Source organism: Chionomys nivalis, chromosome 22 (assembly GCF_950005125.1).
Source record: "Chionomys nivalis chromosome 22, mChiNiv1.1, whole genome shotgun sequence".
Classification (NCBI taxonomy): domain Eukaryota; kingdom Metazoa; phylum Chordata; class Mammalia; order Rodentia; family Cricetidae; genus Chionomys; species Chionomys nivalis.
The window spans coordinates 39,240,469-39,263,170 of NC_080107.1; the positions used below are offsets into that span (position 1 = coordinate 39,240,469).

Genomic DNA, 22,702 nt, shown 5'->3' on the forward strand with positions numbered 1-22,702 from the left:
AGTTTTCCACCTATTTATCCTGCTTCTCTCGCTTTCCTGTCACAGCAGTGAGGAGCTAACACAGAATGGACTAAGTCCTCTCTTCTAGGGCTCCTGTCCAATCCAGGCAGTATCATGTGCTCAGACAGACAGGCCTCCATTGGTCTCAAATCCCAAGGCGGGAGGATTCCTGTATAGGATCCAGCGTGCAGAATTCTATATGCAGGCAGGTCCCTGAAGACCCACAGGAGAACATGAAGAGAGAGACATCAGGACTCAAGTGTTCTCCTGTACAGGAACTAAAGTTGCTGGTGTCCCAGAATCACTAACACCAAGGACAGCTCTGGAAATGCACGGGTTCCCCCAGCCCATGCATTCCAGCCAGGAATCTGGCCACAGCAGGATTGTAATCATCAGCACTGACCAGACTGATGACAAAAACAAACTGGTGGAATTCCTCAGAAGCCAGGGATCAGAGCCAAAGCGGTGTCCCAGACCTCAGACACAGCCTAGGACTGCATGCGTCTAAACCCACCTTCCTCGGACCCGGAGTGAGGAGAATATAGCACTGAGGAGGTCAGACTTGGGAGCTGTGCACAGGTGACAACCTGAGCAGCAGAGAACACACAGACCCTACAGAGATGCGGTTCGCGCACACACGACATTTGGAATGCACGTGGTAGCAGAACTTGAATCAAAACACAATTCTAAAGCTGACAGCAGGCAGCCTAGCTCCCTAGCAGGCAGTAGACTGAGGGCTACCAGACAGGGGGTGGTGTCTTCTAGAGGGAAACCAGAGAGAGATGTGTATAATCATGTCCCCCACTGGGGCTTGTATGTAAGAAATGAATACTGAATGGTGCCTGCTGGGTTCTACCTAGAGAAGGAGCTGCCCTGCTGTGACACAGATGTGCACAGACAGAACCACCGCTGCTCCTCCAGCTTCCAGCCGAGCTGAGCATCTGAGGGGAGCACCACAGGTGTCCTCTCACTGCCCTTTCTGGTTTTCAGAGCTGAGTGTTTCCCCGGGGCCCATGCATACATTTTGTCTGAGAACGCTGTTCATCCTCGTCACACGCCTGCTCAGATCAGCCTGTCTCAGGACCCTCTACTTCTGTGACATGGGTAGTCCTGGCCAGTCTGTACCTCCATAGCTTCTCCAGGAGCCTGTCCACACGTGAACCTTCGTTATGGCCCTGTCCCTCCTTGCTTCGGTGGCGATCCTCTGTACCCAGAGCTCTCATTAATATTTCTTTGTTCATGACTTTGAGGAGACTCCCCTGAAGTCACATGAACCCTGACCCAGGAGCTGACCTTCCTCGTAACTCCACATGTATCCAGTAACATGTACTGAGTCCCAGACCTTCTAGCACCTTCTAGGCTGCAGGCGGTGTTTCTACATACCTTGGTCAACTCCTGGGCATTGGCAAGGTTGTCCACAGCAATGGCTAGGAAAACATTCAGCAGGGTGTCTGGTTGGCTCCAGCTAAGGAAGGGAGCCCTCTATCCCACACCCTGTCCCATACCGTCCACCACCGTGGCCCATGAAAGACAGAAGAACCATCTATCTACCAAGTCCCCAGTCTCTGTCCCCTGACACCATCAGCCCATTCTGGGCCCTGTTGTACCATACATACAAGGTCCCCTCCCCCAAGGCCTCTGCTCTCACAAGCTGGATGGCACCTCTACAGTTTCACAAGGCTCAACCTTCTCTAACACACACACACACACAGAGAGAGAGAGAGACAGACAGACAGACAGACAGACAGACAGACAGACAGACAGAAAGGGGAGGGGCGAGAGTATGCTCTTTTCTCATCTAGATCTTTGGGGATGGCACTGTAGAACCAAATATTAAAGGTCATGTTCAATCTATTTGCCTTTGGCTCCTTCAGAGGATACACAGACCATCTTCCACTAGCCCCAGTTTTTCTCTTCTCTAGTCTGTATGAGAAGCCTTGAAACAAACACATCCTGCCTTCACAGGCTCTGCCACCTTCTAGGGGTGTGAAGACAACCCACCCAATCTAATCCACAAATCCACCCATGACCAGCACCTCCCAGGCCCTAGTTTCCAAGCCAGGCTCACAAAACCTCCCTGTCTTCCAAGTTCCCTTTCTGAAATTTCTGTTTCATGTGGATTTCTGGGCACCCTTCCTCAGCATGCTTCCCTGAGTAACAATGGAAACGGGAGGGTGGTTATAAACACTGGTCTGAGCACCCAACACTGTACCCACCCTGAACTGGCCCCTGAAACCCTATGGTGAGGTGCTACCACCATGCCTTGGAGACAAGGAAGCCACAGTTACACAGCATGTGTAGTGGTTTGAATGAGAATGGCCCCACAGGTATGTAGATTTGAGCAGTTAGTCACCAGGGAGTGGCATTTTTGAAAGGATTAGGAGATAGTAGTCTTATCAGAGGGAATATGTCACTAGTGATGGGCTCTGAGATCTCGGACGTCTAAGCCAGGCCCAGAGTTTCTGTTGCCTTTGGCCCAGATGTAGCACTCTCAGCTCCTTCTCCAGCTCCATGTCTGCCTGCATGCTACCATGTTCCAGGCCATGATGACAACGGAATAAACCTCTGAAATTGCAAGCCAACCCCAATCAAATGCTTCCTTTCACTGTGGAGTTGCTGTGGTCATGGTGTCTCTTCACAGCACTGGAACCCTGATGAAGACAGGGGGAGATACCTGAACCAGATCCCAGAGTAACATAAGCGTCTTCCCTGAATCTCACCAGGACCTGGTCATTCTGTCACTGCCATTCCCACAAGCCTCTTCTCACTACAGAAGGGAACTGTTCTTTGTAATGACATCATTGCTATTGTTCACCTCCTCCCATGTAGGTTACCCTCCTGAGTAATCTCAAACATTGGTACTGCTAACACACTAGGCAGTGCACTTCCTGGCATTAATCCTGACAACCAAAATGTTGCAGACCCCATCTGATGTCTCCTGGCTGTGCACAGAGCCCAGTGCTCACCTGACTAAGGCCCCTTCCATCCTATGTCTGGGGACTCACCCTTGCCAGGCAGTACCATTCTCCCTATTGCCCTGGACTCTAACCAGTCAAGCAACAACTGGCAGCCATAACCAACCCAAGTCTGGCCTTCTGGCTGGGGCCCATGGCCCAGAGCATTGCTACAGGCAAGCCTGCTCAGGGCTCTAGCAGTACCCATGAGGTAGGACATCATGACCCAGCTGACACCCAGCAGGACACCTCTCAGTACTACCTACCCTATGGACTAATCCAACCACACAAGCCTAGAGGCTCTTCCCTGCCCAAGGCAGAGCTACAGGCTGCATTCCTATGCAGATGGAAAGACAAGTGCATCAGAAGCCACCTGAATTAAACAGGAAGGGAAACACCTGATGGCTGATATGCCTGACCTAATGTCAGTGTTCATCTACTGTGATGATTATTCTTGGTGTCAACTTGACCATAATCTGGAATTAACTAAAACCCAAATATAGAGGGCACACCTATGGGGCATTTTTGCTTAATGTGAAGGAGGAAGATCCATTTCTAATCTGCATCTCTAAGAAAGATTCATTGTTAATCCAGATCACTTGCGCTGGGAAGCCCGTATGAGGACATGGACAAAGGAAGCTTTTGCTCTTTGTCTACTTGCTGTCCACCCTTGCTAGTAACTCTGCTCCTTCACTGGCATTAGAGCCTGCTTCTTTGGGATTCTGGCATCTACTGAAGACCAGCTGAGGCATCCAGCCTCGTGGACTAAACAACTACTAGATTCTTGAACTTTCTGATCATAGACAGCCATTGCGGGATCAGCTGGACCACAACCTGTGAGTCATTCAAGATTCATTCTAGAAATTCTGTTACTCTGGAGAGCCCTGACTAACACAGTTGTGTGCTGTCACTGCTTTGCCCAATGTGAGGCTAACACTGCACTTCCTTTCCCTCTCTGAATCCAGAGCCACACTTAGCTGCCTTCACTGTGTACCCACTCGCCCTCCAGACCTCACTCAGCCTCGTGACAGGGAACGGAACACCAATCCTAGGCTATAAAAGAACCCCCTTTGCAGAGGTATCTGGAAAACAATTCACAGCAGTTTGGCTTCTGCTTACAACTTGCTTCTGGGCTCTACAACATTCCACCACATTTTCTGAATGGCTCCTGGACCAGCACATCAGACCCTGCCTGTGAACTCTCAGGCACCAACAGAACTATTAACAAAGGCTGGGACTCCAGCTTTAGAATCTCAGAGGTCTGACAGCCAGATGCAGGTCACAAAAATATTAACCTGAACCCTGATAAGGCTCCATTCCTGTCTCACGTGCATTCGAACCACACTCGCACCTGTTTCCTTCAGCCCTCACCCTGGCAGGCATGACCAGCCATGCAGACTCTTCTTTGCCCCAAGTCTCCCCACACTGTCCCTGCTGCCGCTGGGTCTGCCTTGGTCCAGGAGGTGGACATCCCCACTCCCCGCTGCCCTGCAGGCCTAGCTCTGGCCTGCAGCAAAGGTGAGAGGCAAGCTCTGCAACTCCCTACTTCCAGCAGGGGAGTCCAGAGCCAAACCTTACTCCCTTAAACCTAATGAGGAAGAAAGCTTTTCTTCCCTACCCATTCCACATCCACACCTTCTTACAAGGACCCCAAGATCATTCAGAGTGCTTCCTGAGCCCCTGGTAATTAATTACATGGTCCTCCCCAACCTCTAGACACCCCTTCCCCACACAGCACCTCCACAGTCAGGGCTCTGCCTCCTGGGGATGAACATCAGCCACACTCTGAAAGGAACTGCTTAAATACCCCAGCCCTTCTCGGGGAAGCCAGGAGGTGGCCACAGGAAGCGTGCTGAATATGAACCACGCGCACTTAGCCCCAAGAAGGATACAGTTTCCAAACAATGTCAGGACGATGAAGTAAAAGGAAGAAAACATGCCTTTGCTGACACCACCTTGTGACTCGATCCCATGATACATGACTGCATTCCAGTCCTCTCCTGTCAGGATCTGCAGGAGGGAAAACATAGGACACATCAGTATCACACCCAGGAGCACACAGCACACATGTACACATGAGTATGTACACACACTCACATAGGCTTGAATCAAGGCACACATACATCAGCGGGCAGTGTGCCCATGTACACATCCTTAAATGACAGGAATTCCCAAGGTCCAAGCAACAGAGGATGGTGGCACAGGAAAGCAAAGCCGTCTGGAGCCACCCTGGCCACAACTGTCATTTACTACAGACAGCAAGGGTCAGAGGAGAAAACAAGCTGCCCAGTGTCACACGATGGAAGCTAAGCCTTTGACTCCCCAGGTTCCTGCCACCTCTGGCCACACAGGTCCACCCTCACAGACTGGATAAGTGTGACCTTTGCCCCGTCAGCAAACCTTTATTTCTCCCTGCCCTGCCCCACTTCCCATCCTTTGTTCTGGTTAGATATTCTATTTAATCACTGAAAGTGGAATTTTTTCCACATAAGTTTCTAATCCACCTGGAGCCCTGTGTATTATGGGAATGGTTATCCTGTTCTTTCTTAATGGTGTTCATTTCTCCAGACCCAGGTTGTGAATACCCTAGCCTTTGTCATTGAGTTCAGTGTTATATTTCTCATAGAACTGGTTTTCCATGGCTGGGGAGATGGCTTGGTACTTGGTAGAAGAGGACCGGAGTTCAGTTCCCACTGCCCACAGCAGCAGCTCACAACTGCCTGTGACTCCAGTTCCCCTCTGTGGGCACTCACACTCACACTCACACACAGAGATATTCACATACACAAGGTTTAAAATATTTTTTTTAAAAATAAAAGTAAACATCCAAATGGGACTGAGGTCTCCTGATGGGACCTCCCACCAGTTATACAGTTCCTGACTTTGGCGTTTATCATCTCACGAGGGCTTCTTCTACACAGCATACAATGTCATCCAGTAATACCAAATTACCCTGAAGCTTGTTTGTTCTGCTCAAAATTACATTTGTGAGACGCATCCATGCTGACACTTTTAGTTCCGGGTCAATTGCTTTCCCTGGTTCCAAACACATGCTTCCTCCACTGTCCCTACAAGATGAGCACGCTGATGTTATGGTCATGTTGTCATGACAGCTGGTGCTGCTGAGCCACCTCACACACATCTGGACCCCATCTGGACCCCTGAGCGGGAGAGCGCAGCTAGGCAGCTTTCACAGGATGTTAGGAAGTCACGGTCCAGCATGACTTCAATGCCCACCATCAGTGCACGGGGTCGGGGTAGGGCCTCTAAAAACCATGCCTTCTCTAAACTCTGATGTATGATTTCTTAATTTTGGCTACAATGGGAGGTGGGAAGGATGGTCACTGTGGTTTTAATTTGCATCTCCCTGGAGGCAGTAAAAACTACAGTTTTTCTAGCGTATTCACTAGGCCTTCCTTTCCTGTAACCGCAGGTCTGTATCTTAGCCCTCTCCTACTACAGGGTCATTTCTTTTGTTTCCTAAGTGTTTTCAGTACATTCTAGAAACTAATCCTTTGCTTTGCTGACACTAGGAAGAGCTCCCTGGCTCTGGACTTTTAAAAGTATTTTAATGGTGATTTCCAATGCACAGAAAATTAATTTTACACAATCAAATTAGTTGATCACAGCCTTTGTGTTGTGTGTTTATATTTTCTTTAATGCCTTTCCTGCCTTTAGTTAATAACACGGTACTCAATGTGTGCACTAAAATTTTAGGTTTGCTTACTTTTCATACCAAGTACAATGTAGAAACCCTGCTTATGTTTTTTTAAATTTTAAATTTAAATTTTAAATATTAGCATGAATGAGAGAGCAGGAGAGAAAGGGGCACGTGCATGCTACGGTGTACATGTGGAGGGGGCACGTGCATGCTGCAGTGTACATATGGAGGGGGCACGTGCATGCTGCAGTGTACATGTGGAAGAGGGGCACGTGCATGCTATGGTGTACATGTGGGGTGGGCATGTGCATGCTACAGGTTACATGTGGAGTGGGCACGTGCATGCTACAGTGTACATGTGGAGAAGGGCATGTGCATGCTACAGTGTACATGTGAAGGGAGCACGTGCATGCTGTGGTGTACATGTGGAGTGGGCATGTGCATGCTGCAGTAAACATGTGGAGGGGGCACTACGTGCTGTGGTGTACATGTAGAGGGGGCACGGTCATGCTGCAGTACATGTGGAGAGGGGTACATGCATGCTGCAGTGTACATGTGGAGGCAGGGCATGTGCATGCAGCAGTGTACATGTGGAGGCGGGGCATATGCATGCTTCTATATACATGTGGAGGGGGCACGTGCATGCTGAAGTGTACATGTGGGGGGAACGTGCATGCTATGATGTACATGTGGAGGGGGTATGTGCTTGCTATGGTGTACACGTGGAGAGAGCACACGCATGCTACAGTGTACACGTAGAGGGCAGATCTTTTCAGCAAATTTTTCCCTCTAACTTTATGTGAGTCCCGGAAGCTGAACTCGGGTTGCCGGCTTGCATGGCAAGTGCTCTTGTGCAAGAAGCCATCTCACAGCCCAGTTTCACATTCTTCTGTATGGGTGGCCAACTTCTCCATGCCACATGCAATTGCAGCACATAGATTTTATTTCTAATGAGTAGTTTCCTTAATTGTTGATTCTAAACAAATCTTACATTTTGCTTGTTTCTTATTCTACTGCAGCAAGGCTGCCGACACTAGTGTACTCTGCTGGAATGTCCCACGCCTGTCTCTCCGCCCTGCCGGGTGGCTTGTCTCATGTTCTAATACCCTGGATAACACCATGACTCACATTCAAGGATTCCCTACCATTTGCTTGTATTCCACGAAGAATACAAGTTATTTATACAGACCATTTTTTCTTTTGTTTCTTATTATTTTATGATTCTGTTTTACCTTTTTGAGGGGAGGGAGGTGTCCAGACTTTCCTCAAACTCATAATCCTCATGACTCACCCTCCTGCTGCTAGAATTATATATGAGCGGTCTGACCTAGTTTATGTAGAAAAGTTTAAGTGTGACTATATTAGACACCTCAGTTTTCTTCTGGATGATTTAGCCTCTGTTTGTGATCATGACATACATTTTTCTTTTCTCATATCCTCATTTAGTATTTCTTATCAATGACATTTTAGCCTCATAAAATAACTGAGAAACTTATATATTCTCTATGGGCTACACAGAATTGCAGTTCCTTTCAAATATTTAGGAGAATTCCTTTCTAACGCTGTCCTAACTTGCTGGCTTTGACCCAGGCCTCCTATTTTCTCTCAGGTCAATGTATTTTCTCCTTCGTGGGCACCTGAGGTGCTTTCGGTTACCACTGGGCACAGTCCTACAGGTCCTCCCTCATGCTGAGTCACAGCCCAGGACTCTGGGCTCTGAGACCGCACCCCAATATCCCACAGTTACTTTCCATGACCTTCTAGTATCTGTCACTCATGATACACCATCAAAAGAGCTGTCTTTTTGGAAGGCAGCTGTGCTTGCCACTATACCACCAGTGCCACACCAAGAGCTGTCTTTCTGTATGAATGCTATTCCAGGGCAGCCCTCGGGATGCAGTCTTCTACATGGCACAATGTCCCCGTCTATACTCTTCATCCTGCTCAGCCTCTATGAACACATGTTCCTCTAGTCTGCCTAGAACTAGCCGCTCCTTTCTCTTTCCATTCATTTCCTTTTGTATTTTCTGGAATTGAACTGGGGGGTCAGAGCATGCTAGGCAAAATCTCTCCACTCAGCTATACCCCCTGCCCCTCTGATCTCCAAGCCCAGCTCATACAATGCATGAATCCCATCTCCATGACACAGGCAGCTGGGCATCTCACTCTAACTCAGCTGCCCGCCGTCACTTAGTGTCCAGAGTGCAGTCTGCTTACATTTTTTACTTGAATTGCTACAGCTTTAATGTCTAGGATTTCTGCTTAGTTCTTACTCTTTGACTTAGATGCTTTTCTTCAGTTGGGGGATTTTTGGGAGTTCTTCCTTTGTCCCTTGACTTGGCCCAGAGTCAGATGCACTTGCTCTCTTATTCCCTTTTCTTTGAAAGTAGTCTCACCTCCCTTCCAGGGTGTCAACGCTTCACAGTATTTAATTTGCAGCCCCACTCCCCATTCCCCCCCCATCCCCCCCACCCCCCCACCCCCGCCATGAGCAAATTGGAAGGTTTCTCCTTCCTCCTTTGCACCCTCCCACCCACACTTTCCACCAGCTTTCCCTTCCTGGGTCTTAAGACTCTGGTCTAAGACATCCTGCTGAGGACAGGCTAGCCTGTCAGCATTGCTGGCCTCCTCCAGTAATCAGTGTCTGGACACACGTGCACCCCACTGATGCAGTGGCACTCAGATGCTCTCTGCTGTGCTGCTGCTGTGTGCGGAGCAGAGGGTGCGCAATCATGATGGTTAGTTGTTGCCAGCTTGACGCTCCATTAAGGAAAAGCCTTCATCAGATTAGTCTGTGTGGCATTTTCTCTATTGCTGATTGGTGGGTGTGAGAGGTCCCACCCCACTGTGGGTAGTGTCACCTCTGGGCAGGGTGCTGGGAATTGTAAGAAAGGTAGCTGACCCAGAGACTAAAAACGAACCAGGAAGCAGTTTTTCTCCTTGGCTCCTATGGTTGCCCTTACCCTGACTTCCCTCAGTAATGAACAGTGACAGGCAAGTATAAGTCAAATAAGCCCTTTGCTCTCCAGTTGCTTTGTGGTGATGGTGTTGATCACAGCAGCAGAAAGCAAACTAGAGCAGAGGTCTTGTCCGAACCCGGTGTGCGGAAAGAAGCAGTTCTCCTGTGCCCCCGCTAGGCTTAGTTCCTCGTTGACAGCAAATGCAAAGAGCACAGTCACAATTAGCCTGTCACCCGCCATGGTCTGGAGTCACATCAGAGCTGCCACTGGGTAGCACCTGTCAAAACCTTGCTTACAGGGCTCTCTAACCTGGCCTCTAAATCCTTGGGCCTTGGTCAAGGACTGCTCTCCCAACACGCTCACTGCAAGCCTTGGGGTGTGGTTCTCCCAGCTTCCCTTCCTTGGTATTCGGGTACCCTAGATCCATGAACCATATGAAGAAATCTCCCTCCCACCATGAACATCTATTCCCAAGCAGACACAATGCACTCTGCAAGGACCCGGGATGGGCAACATTCTTCTGTCTCTAGGGGCTGACAGGCCCGATCCCACACTAGAGGCTCACACTCTGGAAGCCACTGACCTGCTAGCAAGCCAGAGTGGGAAAGGGAGTCCATGGAGAAAGGACAGGAGCACTGGGAATCCAAGGGTGGGGCAGGGATACAAATCCCAGGGCCAAACTGCTGCTCTCTTAGCCGGTCATTGACTGGGTTTAGATCAGCTGCTGGAAACACACCCTCCCTCTGACAGGGAGCAAAGGCTCTTCCACACATGTGGGCGCAGCTCTGGGTTAGCTCAGGCTCTTCAGACACCAAGATCTGAGCCTGACAGTCCCCCTCCCAACAGTTCTCACAACAGGGAGGCAGCTCATTCTGTCCTGGTCTGTCTCAGACAAGGTATCCAAGCAGGAATCATGGGGCGTGTACACAGAATACCAAATGATCAATGAGCAACATTAGAAGGCTAACTATCAAAGGAGAAAGTAACAACCAAGAGTACCCAAAACCAAGCTGTCCAAGAGAGGAGGTGACCCCTGAAGCCAATAAGGACCTCATCAAACAGACAATGGGCCCACAGCCACAGCCTTCCAGGGGGCATTGGTAGGCACATATCCCAGAATGAAAATGAATAGGGGGCCTCTGGGCCTGAGACCCTACAGAAGTTCAGGAGGAGCTTTGGTTTTGCTCTGAGGGTAGAAACCAAGTGGTTTCAGGCCTCAGAGCTGAGAAAGTGACGAAGTGGCTTCTCAGACACCCAAGGGAGCTCCGCTTGCTCCCCAGATTGGCAACGCACCTGCCCTTGACACCCAGACCCAGGACCTGCCAAGGCTCATCTTTTGTTATGCAGTTACGATTAAACATGGGCCTCTAATTTCACTCACTCTGTCCTAGCTCCTGGGGGAGACGAGAACCACGGAGAGTGCAAGAAGCCTCACCTGAAAGACAGTGAGGATGGCAGCTGGGAAGGTATCGAAATTGGTGGTCGGGGTCTCATCCTGAAAGTTGAACCTGGGGGAAAAGAGAAATCTTGAGAAGAGCAAGTAAGTCCCGTCGGGAGCCAGGGGACCAGTCCCTTGACATCAATAGACTCAGCTCTGAAGCGCTCATTATTCTCAGCCCTGTGGGAGGACCTTCAGGAAGGAGGAGGACCTTCAGGTAGGAGGAGGACCTTCAGGAAGGAGGGTGGAAATGGCCTGGGGCGGGCAGCACTGTCTGCTCTGAGCTCTGCCTCCCCAGGGGTCCTGGCCCGCCCTCCTCCGGGCTACTTACTGTCCCCCAAACAGCTGCATCCCCAACAGAGCGAAGACTACAATGAAGAGGAAAAGCAAGAAGAGGAGGCTGATGATGGACTTCATGGAGTTGAGGAGGGATACCACCAGGTTCCTCAGGGAGTTCCAATACCTGTCAGGCAGGAAGGATGGAGGAAGTCTTGCTGGACCACCCCAGAGCTGCTTCCCACTCATCCAGGCTCTCCGTATTCAAGCTGAGCCCCTGTCTACACATGAAGCATGCACCTCTCCAGGAATCAAAACCCACAATCCTGGACCCTCAGTCCAGCCGTGGGATAGCCACAGCAGACACGTGTCTGCAGTGCTGGGTTCCCCAGCTTTCCCAAACCACATCAATTCTCAACAGAAGATATCACCACCTATCAGATGGCCAGGCCCAAACCTAGACTTCCTGCTCTCCAACACTCTAGCTCAGTGATTCTCAACTTTCCTGATGCTGCAACCCTTTAACACAGCTCCTCCTGCTGTGCTGACCCCCAGCCATACAATTATTTTCATTGCTACTTCCTAACCGTGATGTTGCTACTGTTAGGAGTCATAATGTAAATATCTGAGTTTCCCAGCGGCCTTAGGTGACCTGTGAAAGGGTCACAGGCTGAGAACTGTTGCTCGAGCTCCTTCACCACCCAATGTCCAATCGGCCGGCCAAGTTAGAGCTGACCTGGTGCTTCTTAAAGCCCCTTCACCACACTCCTGGAAGAGAAAACGCAACTTCCTCATTCACAGACAGTCTTCGTGGCATACAGGGCCCACCTGTATCTATAATGATTTTGCTGTTGAGTGATAACTCCAACTGCCATCCTAGCCTCTAGAGCGCTTCTCCCAGGAGCCTTCAGACATCCCCAACAGCCTCTGCATCTCTGCACGTGCTATTCTGCCATCCTGACACAGGGAAGGAAGGACACCAGGCAGATGCCAGGCTCCCTGTGTGCACCCTCTTAGGGGTTCCCTCCCCCTGACCCCACGTCAGGGGCCCAGGCACCCTCCACAGCCTCTCTGATTCTGAATCTGAACATGAGTAGATTCAGGAGTATTAGAAAACTCACGAAGGGTCCAGTCTTCTGGTCTGGAAAGAGCTGCCCTACCTCCGGACAAGGGTCCCTGACCCCCTTGGGAGCATCTACAGGCCTAAAGGCTCTTGTCACGATAGTCCCTGCATTTGCTGTTTACCACCAAGGTTGTATTTACGCCAGTAAACCCCAGCGTAAGCCTCCAGATGCCACCCATCCCCGTGTAATCCAGCGTCACACGTGGCCTCCATCCGTGTCCCCCAACCAGGAACACGCAGATGACATACTTCGTGACTTTGAAAATCCTCAGCAATCGGAGGGCCCGCAGCACACTGATTCCAAAGGAGGTTCCTGGCTTGATGGCAGCCCAGACTACTTCAAAGATACTCCCCACAATCACCTGAAATAGACAGCATCAACACAGGGCACATCTGTACCTGGACACATGTGCAGGAATGGGTGAAACTGACACACGCATGCACATGGCCTAGCATGTGCGCTGGTCTGGCGGCATTGCTCAGTACACACCCGCCCTGCCTCCTGTCCATGAGCATGTGTCTAACAGGGACTTGGGAGCACAGGGAACATAGCAGAAGACACGGATACTGTGGTGTCCATCTCACTGCTCTGGGCTCTTCCCTGTCACCTGATACACCGCAGCAATGGCTCTCCAGTAGTGTGAAAGCACTTGGGGGACCAGGAACAGAGTTGGCGGCAGGCGGAGCAGTGAATTCTCTATACCCGGATGAACCTGGGATAACGTAGGACCTCACTAGAGCCAGAGGCAGTCAGGCGAGACACTCTAGAATTTGTCACTCTCAGACACGGTGAGGCACTGTGTGCTCATTGCTTTAAGCCACTCACTATCGAGATAATGTTTCCAGGCAGGAAAAGTCAGCACGGGTTTTAGGGACAAAGTAGAGCACTTGTGTACTAAAACCAAACACTAGCAGCAGTTTCCGAGGCAAAGGGCAAGCCCTGAGCAGCCTGTCAGTGAAAACGTAAAGTGCCCTGGACACTGGGAACACTGCCACCAGGACCTACAAGAGCACAAGAAATATCCTGTAGACAACCAGAGGCGCTGTGTGCCATGGGCCCCTGGCAAGACGTCCGGCCACACCATTGCCTGCAAATGTGGGAGGAGCAGAAAGTGAGCTCAGTAAACTGTGAGGGAAACTCTGCTCTGGAGATGTCCAAGCCAAGCGCTACAGGACTGCCTGGACTCTGCTTACGTCAAATGTAAAAGGCAAAAACAATCACCAGAAGGGAGCCAGGCCCTGCCGATTCAGAAAGTGCCCGGCCTTCCAGATACCAAATGGGGCCAGCGTTGAGAAAGGGCATGGTCTAAAGACGAATCCAAGAATAAACAACACCGTGACTTCCACTTGGATTGAAAATGGCTTAAGGTAGCCGGGCGGTGGTGGCACACGCCTTTAATCCCAGCACTTGGGAGGCAGAGGCTGGTGAATCTCTGTGAGTTCGAGACCAGCCTGGTCTACAAGAGCTAGTTCCAGGACAGGCTCCAAAGCCACAGAGAAACCCTGTCTCGAAAAACCAAAAAAAAAAAGAAAAAAAGAAAATGGCTTAAGGCAGTTCTGACAGGGAAACCCAAGTGTGACTCCCAACTTGGTCCTGGTTAGTGTGTGCCTCCCAGGCCAGCTGGAAAGGAGTCAAGACGTAAGAGTGGACTTTCTACCTAGTCTTGAGGAAGTAAGACACTGGGGTGCAATACCAACTCTGTACTGAGGAAGACATTGGGTGCACTACCAACTCTGTACCAAGGGAGTAAGAGACTGGGGTGCACTACCAACTCTGTACTGAGGAAGACATTGGGGTGCACTACCCACCCTGTACTGAGGGGGTAAGAGACTGAGGTGTGATCCCTGCTTGTTCCTGAGACGGTGAGTGCTCCAGGAAGCTAAAGGATGTTAACCTTAATGTACAACAGGAAACATGAGTAAAGGAGTTGGTTTTTATCTAACGGAGTAAACTCCAAGAAGGTTTATAATATAGCCATAAAAATAACCTTCAATATCCAATATGCCTTTAAAAGAAGTGTATACCAGGCACACCAAGATGGCTGACAACGATCAAGCAATACGAAACAAAACGAAGTCTCTGGGGCACGAGACCGCCCAGCAGTGAAGCACATATACTGATCTCACAAGGATGCTGAGCTCGCTTTCCAGTGCCCACACTGGGTGGCCCACGACCACTTGTAACTCCAGCTCTGGGGACATTCGACACCTCTAGCCCCCGTAGCACCTACACACACATAATTAAATCTTTTTTCAAAAATAGGTCATTTGATTCTCAAAACTCTACTGACAGGGACAGCCCAAGGAAACTGTCCTGCTGCAAAGAAGCTCTTCTCGCAGACAGAGAAAGAGCCCCAGGGGCAGAACTGGAGCCCCGAGGACAGCTAGGCTGTACCTGTGCTCCCCTGTGCTTCCTAGAGGCCCTTTTCTGAATAGAAATGCCGATGGTGGTTACCCTATCCTGCCGCTGCTGTGGGGTAGGATCCTGGGTGTGGAGGAGGTCCTTTACAGTCTCACACGCCAGCAGACTGAGGACTTCAAAAACAGCACACTTGAGCCTGAGAAGAGGAAAACTTCACTCCGTGCTGAAGTTTCCTTCCCTCTGGCCAAGTCTCCCTCACTGTCTGCTTCCAACATTCCAAGTCATTCCCCATGGCTGTGGCCCTTCCACTCATCACCTCGGCAGGGGCCAACAGGACCAACCCTGGGGCTTCCGGCTAAACACATCCTGCATGTTCTATTGTGCGGCCCCACCCTGAGCCTGGTGTCTACTCTCGGGATGAGCCATAGCAAGAGCTCTCATTGAGGTCTCTCTGACCCATAGAGGTTAGGAGGAGATCAGGCCAGGACTACCACATACTCTCCAAAAAGGCAAGTCTAGCAGGGCAAACTGTTCTTCTCACAGCCACAGGTACAGGTATCCAGGCCAGACTGCAGGAGGGCAGGATGCTGGACTGCAGTCCCCAAAGCTCTACTGGGAAAACTGAATTACTAAGTGACAAGGTCCCGGGTACAGAAGGAGCTACAGAGCCTTGCTGTAATTGTCAATCTATATGTAGGATCAGGGAGGAAAGGGCACATCCTTCAGGAAAGCAGCTGTTGACATTCTGGCCACTAGGTAGATCTGAGCCCACTCTGAGTATAATAGGGGAGGGGGCTGTGCACAGCTCAGACTCACCCATCAGAAGGGTCCTAGTGAGGCCTCTTACTCACCCCAAAGTCAAAGCAGTTGAAGGAAGACCTAAAGTAGCTCCGGGGCCCTAGGCCATACATCTTCAGGGACATCTCTGTGAGGAAGAGACCCAGGAAAACAAACTCTGCAAAGTCTAGGAGAAGTCAGACAAGAGAAGGTTTAGCTCAGGCTCCTCCCACCTGGCCTCTAGCCCAAGCCTGACATGACCACACCTCTGAGCCTTCTGGGCTTGGTCTGTAACCCCTTCCCCTCATTCCCCACTCTGGCCACAGCTTAGGAGAGGGATGAAGAATTGAACAATAGGAGATGCACCAGTCCCAGTCTATAAGGTAACAAGTGCTCAGAGTCTGTAAGAAACAACCACAGGATCAACTCAGGAGTGAGCTGCCTCAGGAGTAAGCTGCCTCAGGACACTCAGGAGGCTGAGCAGCCCAGTGGCCTTCTGCGTTGCCTCAGGACACTCAGGAGGCTGGGCAGCCCAGTGGCCCTTCTGCATTGCCTCAGGACACGTCAGAGGAGGCTGGGCAGCCCAGTGACCCTTCTGTGTTGCCTCAGGACACTCAGGAGGTTGGGCAGCCCAGTGGCCTTCTGTGCTGCCTCAGAACACTCAGGAGGATGGGCAGCCCAGTGGCCTTCTGTGCTGCCTCAGAACACTCAGGAGGCTGGGCATCCCAGTGGCCTTCTGTGCTGTCCATGTTCCAGTCTCCATTAGGGATCCCAGCCTCCTCCTAAGAGTCTCCCATGGAAACTTCCTGGCACCCTTTCTTAGAATCCCAAGAAACCAGGTTTGATAACTTTACTCATGTGTCTGTCTCAACTACTAAATGGATTACTCTCCACCACCCATCTAGTATGGGCTTCCAAAGATACCACCAGTGTTTGCGACCTCTGACCAGGGCAGTCACTCAGAACCCAGAGCAGAGTCGCACAGAGCACAGAATCATAACAAAGAACCAAAGACGAGTTTCCAAGAGTCCTGTCACAGAAAGCCGTCAACCTAACATCCCACTGTCAAGGACGTGGGATCGTAAGGAGACACAGCTCCTGATAAGACAGAAGATACTCATTCTCCATGCCAGTGTACCCTGAGATGTGCCTGCACCCACCACTCTCCAAAGGTCATTCTGTGCCCATCCAAATGCTCCATGGGGGCGAGCTTGCAGCAGCTGCAATGCTAGCCACAGCGTCACACAGAGAGAGGAGGCGTCCATTTCGTACCCCAAGAGCAACTCAACCCAGCAAGCTTGCCCTCAGAGACACTGGGAAAACTGTCAGGTACCCATTTCTAACATGGGATCCTAATAAGCAGGAGGAGCCTACCGGAGACAGAACCCCCCCAGTCAGGCTTGACACTGCCCAGGTGACCAACACTCAGCCTGAATGTTCTAGGCAGCAAGCAGTGAGATATAGGGGAAAGCTATAGTGACACCTACCAGCCTGGAACAGCTCGGTAGACAAAGGAGACACACAGCAGAACGAGGGGACCCAACCCTCCTGAGGCCCAGAGTACCTTGATACCAAAAAGAGCACCCCGGGGAACTGGCATACCTCCACCTATGTGCTAAGGTGTGGCTGCCCACGCACTGAGCCTGCTCTTCAGAAAAATAAAATAAGAGGGTCTGGACAAGAATTGCAAGGAGTTAAAGTTTCACAGAAAGAAATAAAAAAATGCCCTGATATCCTGTCACAGCATTAGATGCAGCCTCCCTCTGAAGCAGTGAAGGCTCCTTCATTCATTCCTATGTTACTCATTCAATTGGCACCACAGCCGCCGGGAGCTGCCATGGGAGACAATACTCATAGTTTTCTGTCGGGCTTGCAAGCTAAAGAGAAGCAGGGAGAGATAATTCAGTGTGTCTTTCTAAGGTCAGTGAGATGGCTCAGTGGGGAAGACACCTGTCATCACCTGACAGCCTGAGTTTGACTCCCCAGCACCCACATGGTAAAAGGGGCGAATTAACTCCCAAAAGCTGCCCTCTGACCAATCAGATGTTTTTTTTAAAAAAATTGTTTTGCTTTGGGGTATTGCTAGTTCTTTCTAGTAAGAGGCCATTATGCCATAGAACAGAGGGGAATGACGGGTAAGACTTCATAGGGCTCACGGAATGACAAGACTCCACAGTTTCCCCCTTCATAATCCAAGTTTTAGCTTCCAAGGTCCTGGTATCATCAGGGGCATGGGTACCCTGACGGACAGAGCCCATCAGTAGTGTGGCAGCGCTCCCGCCGGTCTGTTCAAGGCAAAGCTCCCCTACCTTACCGTGTCAGCCGAGTTATCAAATAACGCCTCAGACACAGCACAGAAACACTCAGATCCTGTAAAGGCCCAGCATCCTTTAGCAATTTTCCCTCAACGAGGCCAAGAGAGTCAAGGATTACAGGAAACCACTAAGAGAAACCACCACAGACCCAAGGGGCACATCGCCTGGTGGCCTACTCCAGCCTAACCCAACACTGGGGCAGTTCCAGCCGTGTGCTTCCCACACATCGGACACGCGAGCAGACAACGTTCTGCAGCATATACAGACAACCTGCTCAGACAGCAAACACCAGGAGAACTGAAAGGCTGACAAGATTCCACCGGCTTCCTCATGTACAAGACTGAACAACTGAGCAAGCAGGCATCAGAGTCTTCTGTTCCCACCCAGCCCCAACGGTGGGGAAAACGTGAGCCTAGAGAACCAACAGAAACAATGAGCTCAGTCTTGAGAAAAGTCCTGAGATATCAAACCACCAGCCCTAGGGCACAGGTGCTGGCGGCCAGGCCCTGCTGCTGTGTAATACGCACTAACCCTGATCTTCACCCTGCCCTCGGAGCATAAGTCAGGCTGACAGCTGATGCCACCTCTATCCCTTAGTCTCTACTGCAGCTACGCCTTCACCTTATGAGGCAATAATACATCTCAACACACAGTTTAGGAAGCTATAACCTAGAATCCTCCTCCCAAAACAATATGCACAGACATGCACGGACTGTCTACAGGATTGTCAGTGCCTACACCAGACGGGAGCCCTTCAGGGAGTGAGCAGGCTGAGTGGTCCTCAGGATAGGAGTGTGGTAACCAAAGGCCACCATAAGGACAAGGACTCGGCCAGCAGAGGCCAGGATGGAGCCTCACTAGGTCAGATCGGGCTCCCCCAGGAGGACTCAGGCAACTTTTGGCATACAGAGCCCCTCAGGAGAAAGTGAAGGTAAATTAGTTCTATTCCTCCACACCCACTGCAGACAACAAGAGCCAGCGCAGCTGAGCCCCGAGGAAATGGGAACAACACACTGACTGCAGAACGCTGGTAGATTCTTTGACACTTGAGGGAGGCTGGGGGGTCGTTCTCTGAGGATCCACTCTGATGTCAGACAAGCATAGGAAGTCTCAACCCTCCAGGGTCCCCCGTCTGCCTTCTCTGAACTGTGGCTGGGGCCAGCTGAACATGACTCAGAGCCTAGTGACTAGTGAGAGGCTCATGATATGAGACAAGTTGGCCCTGTGGGAAAATGGAAACTCCCCAGTTCAGCCCACGGTAGAGACAGATTAGGAGAGCCCCTGGGAGAATGCAGAAACCCAACTCTGCCTCCCTGGGCATCCAGGGTGGCAGTCGTAGCCTTAGGGCAAAGAGGCAAGGAACTTGGTCACTAGATGACCGGGTCTACTAGTCTGGCCCACCCCTGGTCATCCCTTAAGGATCCCCATTTCATGTCATAACACAGTCATGATGGGCATCTGGCCAGATCAATTAAGAATGGGGGATCTTCAGGCCCTGAACAGAGGCCAGGTCCGTGACTGTGCAGTCGAGGTGGGGTGACATCCAGAGCACCAGGGTCTTTGGGCTACAGAGCAGAACGCTTGGGAAGGGCCTTGGAGAAGGGTCTAGAGTACGTACACAGGGCAGTGGTGAGCCGCTGAGGCTGATTATAGTGCACCATGGCCACGCACAGTGTGTTCAGGGCCACCACACACAGGACCACCCAGTAGAAGCTCTGTGCTTTCACCATACGCCGGATGAAGAACCGGAACATCTTCTCCTTCCTCCGGAAGTATGATGAGCTCTCCGTCTTCCCACTCTTGAGGCTGGCACGAGCAAAGGGAGACCCTGCAGGACAAGTCTTGATGAGGGCTCAGGGAACAGTGGGCACCCAGGACAAGCAACCACCCACCTACCCACATCCCCCTCAGGTATATACCTACTCCTGAGCACTCGGAAGACATCTTCCTGACCACAGGTAACTAAGCTGCTTACCTCCATGCCCCTGAATGAATTTGAGCCCTTTCTCATTACTCAGGTTAGGGAGTCCAGGGCTACTAGGTATCAAACCAGACGGTCAACAATCACTGTCTCTGGTCCCCAAGACCCTAGTCAACTTCCAAAAGGATATCTCTGACACGGGTACCCTCTGCGGTACTCCAAGATTTCCCCCAAAGATATACAGCCCACCATGAATCCCACCTTTGGAGCTCTGTAGTCTCTGGCCTTTCCCTTTTCCCTATAAACCTGGATCTGCAACCACTGCCCACCTGTTTCTTAAGCAATTCCTCTGGAACACAGCTAAATGTGTTTATGGGTAGTGGCAGCTACTAGCGTATCCAGAGCCCTAAATACCCATGTTCTAGAAAGTTTGCTGACCCTGCTGTAATCTGACTCCAAATACAACAAAATGGCCACCTCCTCCCACTTCCAGCATTCACTGTTCCTGCTCCACCTTGGCCTTCATCTATTCCTTTACATACTGGCTCCTGAGTTTGAGTCTTGGCTTCAATGTTACCTCTACAGCATCCTTTTCTGATGCTCCATCTAAATTACGGTCCTCAATCCATTCCCAACAAGGACAAAAGCCTCATCCCCACAGTCACTGTGCTTGCCAATGAGCCCTGTTCACACAGATGGTTTCCATAAATGCTGACATAAAAGCGAGGCTGGTCTCTGGGTACCTGAAGTTCTGGATGGCTGGGTACAGTGAAGGGCACAGCTGTGTCTAGATACCAGTGCATCGCTCTTCAAGTCTGTACTACTGCCCTAGTTTCTGCACAGAGGGCCTTGAGAGCAGCTGTTTCTATGTGCTCCTCTGAGAGCACACACTGCACCCCAGCTACGGGACCTCTGAGCATCTGGGTCTGGTGGGGTGTGAATGGATGTAGAATATATGTTTTTCACACCCAGTGTCTACATGCCCAGGCTTTCAGGGGCACACTGAAAATATTATCAGTCTGGGGAAATGGAGCCAAGTCCCTGAGCCTCTGGAGGAACTTCTCCATAGGCAAAAGCTTTCACGATGGTCAGGACCAAGAGGAAGGTGCAGAAAAAGTCCATCAGCCCGCGATGACCTCCAAGGCCAATGCCTGGTTCTGGATGCCACAGCAACACACATCCACAGAAGACTGTGCTCCCTCACAACTCCCCACTAAGCCAGCCTCAGGCTCACATGGGCACCAGTAGGTGCCTAATTCCACAAACAGGGGCTGAATCATACGAAGAAGCCTCTGGGCCAGTGCTGAGAAGGGCTGTGAATAAGGCACTGTTCTTCCCCACAGGGTCTGGGGAAGGCGCCCCTGAACAAACAAGCAAAGATCTGCACCAGGCAGGATAGCTCATGTGTAGAGCAAGGCAATGCCTCAGACCCCGCACACCCACATCCTCACATGGTCACACAGAAACCTCAGAGTCATACGTGTGCATTCAGAACACATCTAGCACCTGGCCAGGCTCACTGGTTGGAGACCCAAGCAGATGCTCACACACTCAACAGCACCCAACAGGAACATACATACACACACAGGGCCACTCACAATACAGAGCATGTGCAAACCACTGTGAGCGAGTCACTCAGCAAAGTCTTGGGGGATGGGGGTGGGGACAACAAGATCATCCACACCCAGCTCATCATACCATCCAAGAAAGGGCAGCAACTCCTGTAGGAAAGCTTCATGGGAATGTGTCTTTTTACGACTATCAGCCACACACCATACTCCTCTCCCCTACACTGCCCTTGAAACACCCCCCCCCCCACCAGCTCCTCACTCTAAATACATACTCAAGGCATGGCAGGGCCCTCAGAGTGCAACCTGAAGCCACTTCTGCTCCTTAGCACAAAAAAAAAAAAAATAGGTGTTCCAGCCGCAGATACACAGAAGCCTGGCGCCCCTGGGCAGGAAGCATAGCAACAAGGCCAATAAACCTCTAGGGCACCTTGTGAACCTGGGTCTCTGCTGCATTTTCCATCAGGCAGACCATGTGTGTTCAAGTCTGCTGTGGACAGCAGCTCCAGCGAGGTCTCTGGTAGACACACCATTCGCCGTGTAGGCTATGAGGGAACCAGCGACTAGGGCCTTCTTTTACTCCTCTGTGCTTCCCAGGCGTAGCTAAGGTCAGCACATAGCAGCTATAATAAAAGCACGCATAATGAAAGAAAGAACACAAGATCTCCCGGCTTCACGCTACAAGTATGGGAGAGATGAAAATAATCCATGAACGACAGGCCCAGCCAGCTACACACAGGGTCCCCCCAATCCACTATGTAATCCATGAACGACAGCAGGCCCAGCCAGCTACACACAGGGTCCCCCCAATCCACTATGTAATCCATGAACGACAGCAGGCCCAGCCAGCTACACACAGGGTCCCCCCAATCCACTATGTAATCCATGAACGACAGCAGGTCCAGCCAGCTACACACAGAGTCCCCCCAATCCACTATGTAATCCATGAATGACAGCAGGCCCAGCCAGCTACACACAGGGTCCCCCCAATCCACTATGTAATCCATGAATGACAGCAGGCCCAGCCAGCTACACACAGGGTCCCCTCAATCCACTATGTAATCCATGAATGACAGCAGGCCCAGCCAGCTACATACAGGGTCCCCTCAATCAACTATGTAATCCATGAACGACAGCAGGCCCAGCCAGCTACACACAGGGTCCCCCCAATCAACTATGAGGAGCAGCAGTGAATTCAGGACCTCATGGGCCCTCATCACACTAGTTCAAAGCCATGTATACACTGATACAGGAGGGGCTCTAAGGAAGGTACTAGAAAGCAAAGGATAACCAAGATCCACACCACCACTGACTACCTAAGACCACTGGAATAAAGAAAGCTCCAAG

General features: G+C 50.9%; 1 protein-coding gene across 10 annotated transcripts in view; it reads right to left on the bottom strand.

The window, feature by feature from the left end:
* Window positions 1-22,702, bottom strand: part of Cacna1b (calcium voltage-gated channel subunit alpha1 B) — a 166,727-nt gene that overhangs the window by 83,276 nt on the left and 60,749 nt on the right. For all 10 annotated transcript variants that reach the window (XM_057754975.1, XM_057754972.1, XM_057754967.1 and 7 more), the window contains exons 11-17: window positions 19,485-19,694; window positions 15,626-15,738; window positions 12,662-12,774; window positions 11,345-11,476; window positions 11,011-11,083; window positions 4,847-4,964; window positions 1,384-1,451 (exon numbers count right to left, since the gene is read on the bottom strand). In XM_057754975.1, the coding sequence (XP_057610958.1) occupies window positions 1,384-1,451; window positions 4,847-4,964; window positions 11,011-11,083; window positions 11,345-11,476; window positions 12,662-12,774; window positions 15,626-15,738; window positions 19,485-19,694 (827 nt within the window). The remainder of the gene's footprint in view (window positions 1-1,383; window positions 1,452-4,846; window positions 4,965-11,010; window positions 11,084-11,344; window positions 11,477-12,661; window positions 12,775-15,625; window positions 15,739-19,484; window positions 19,695-22,702) is intronic.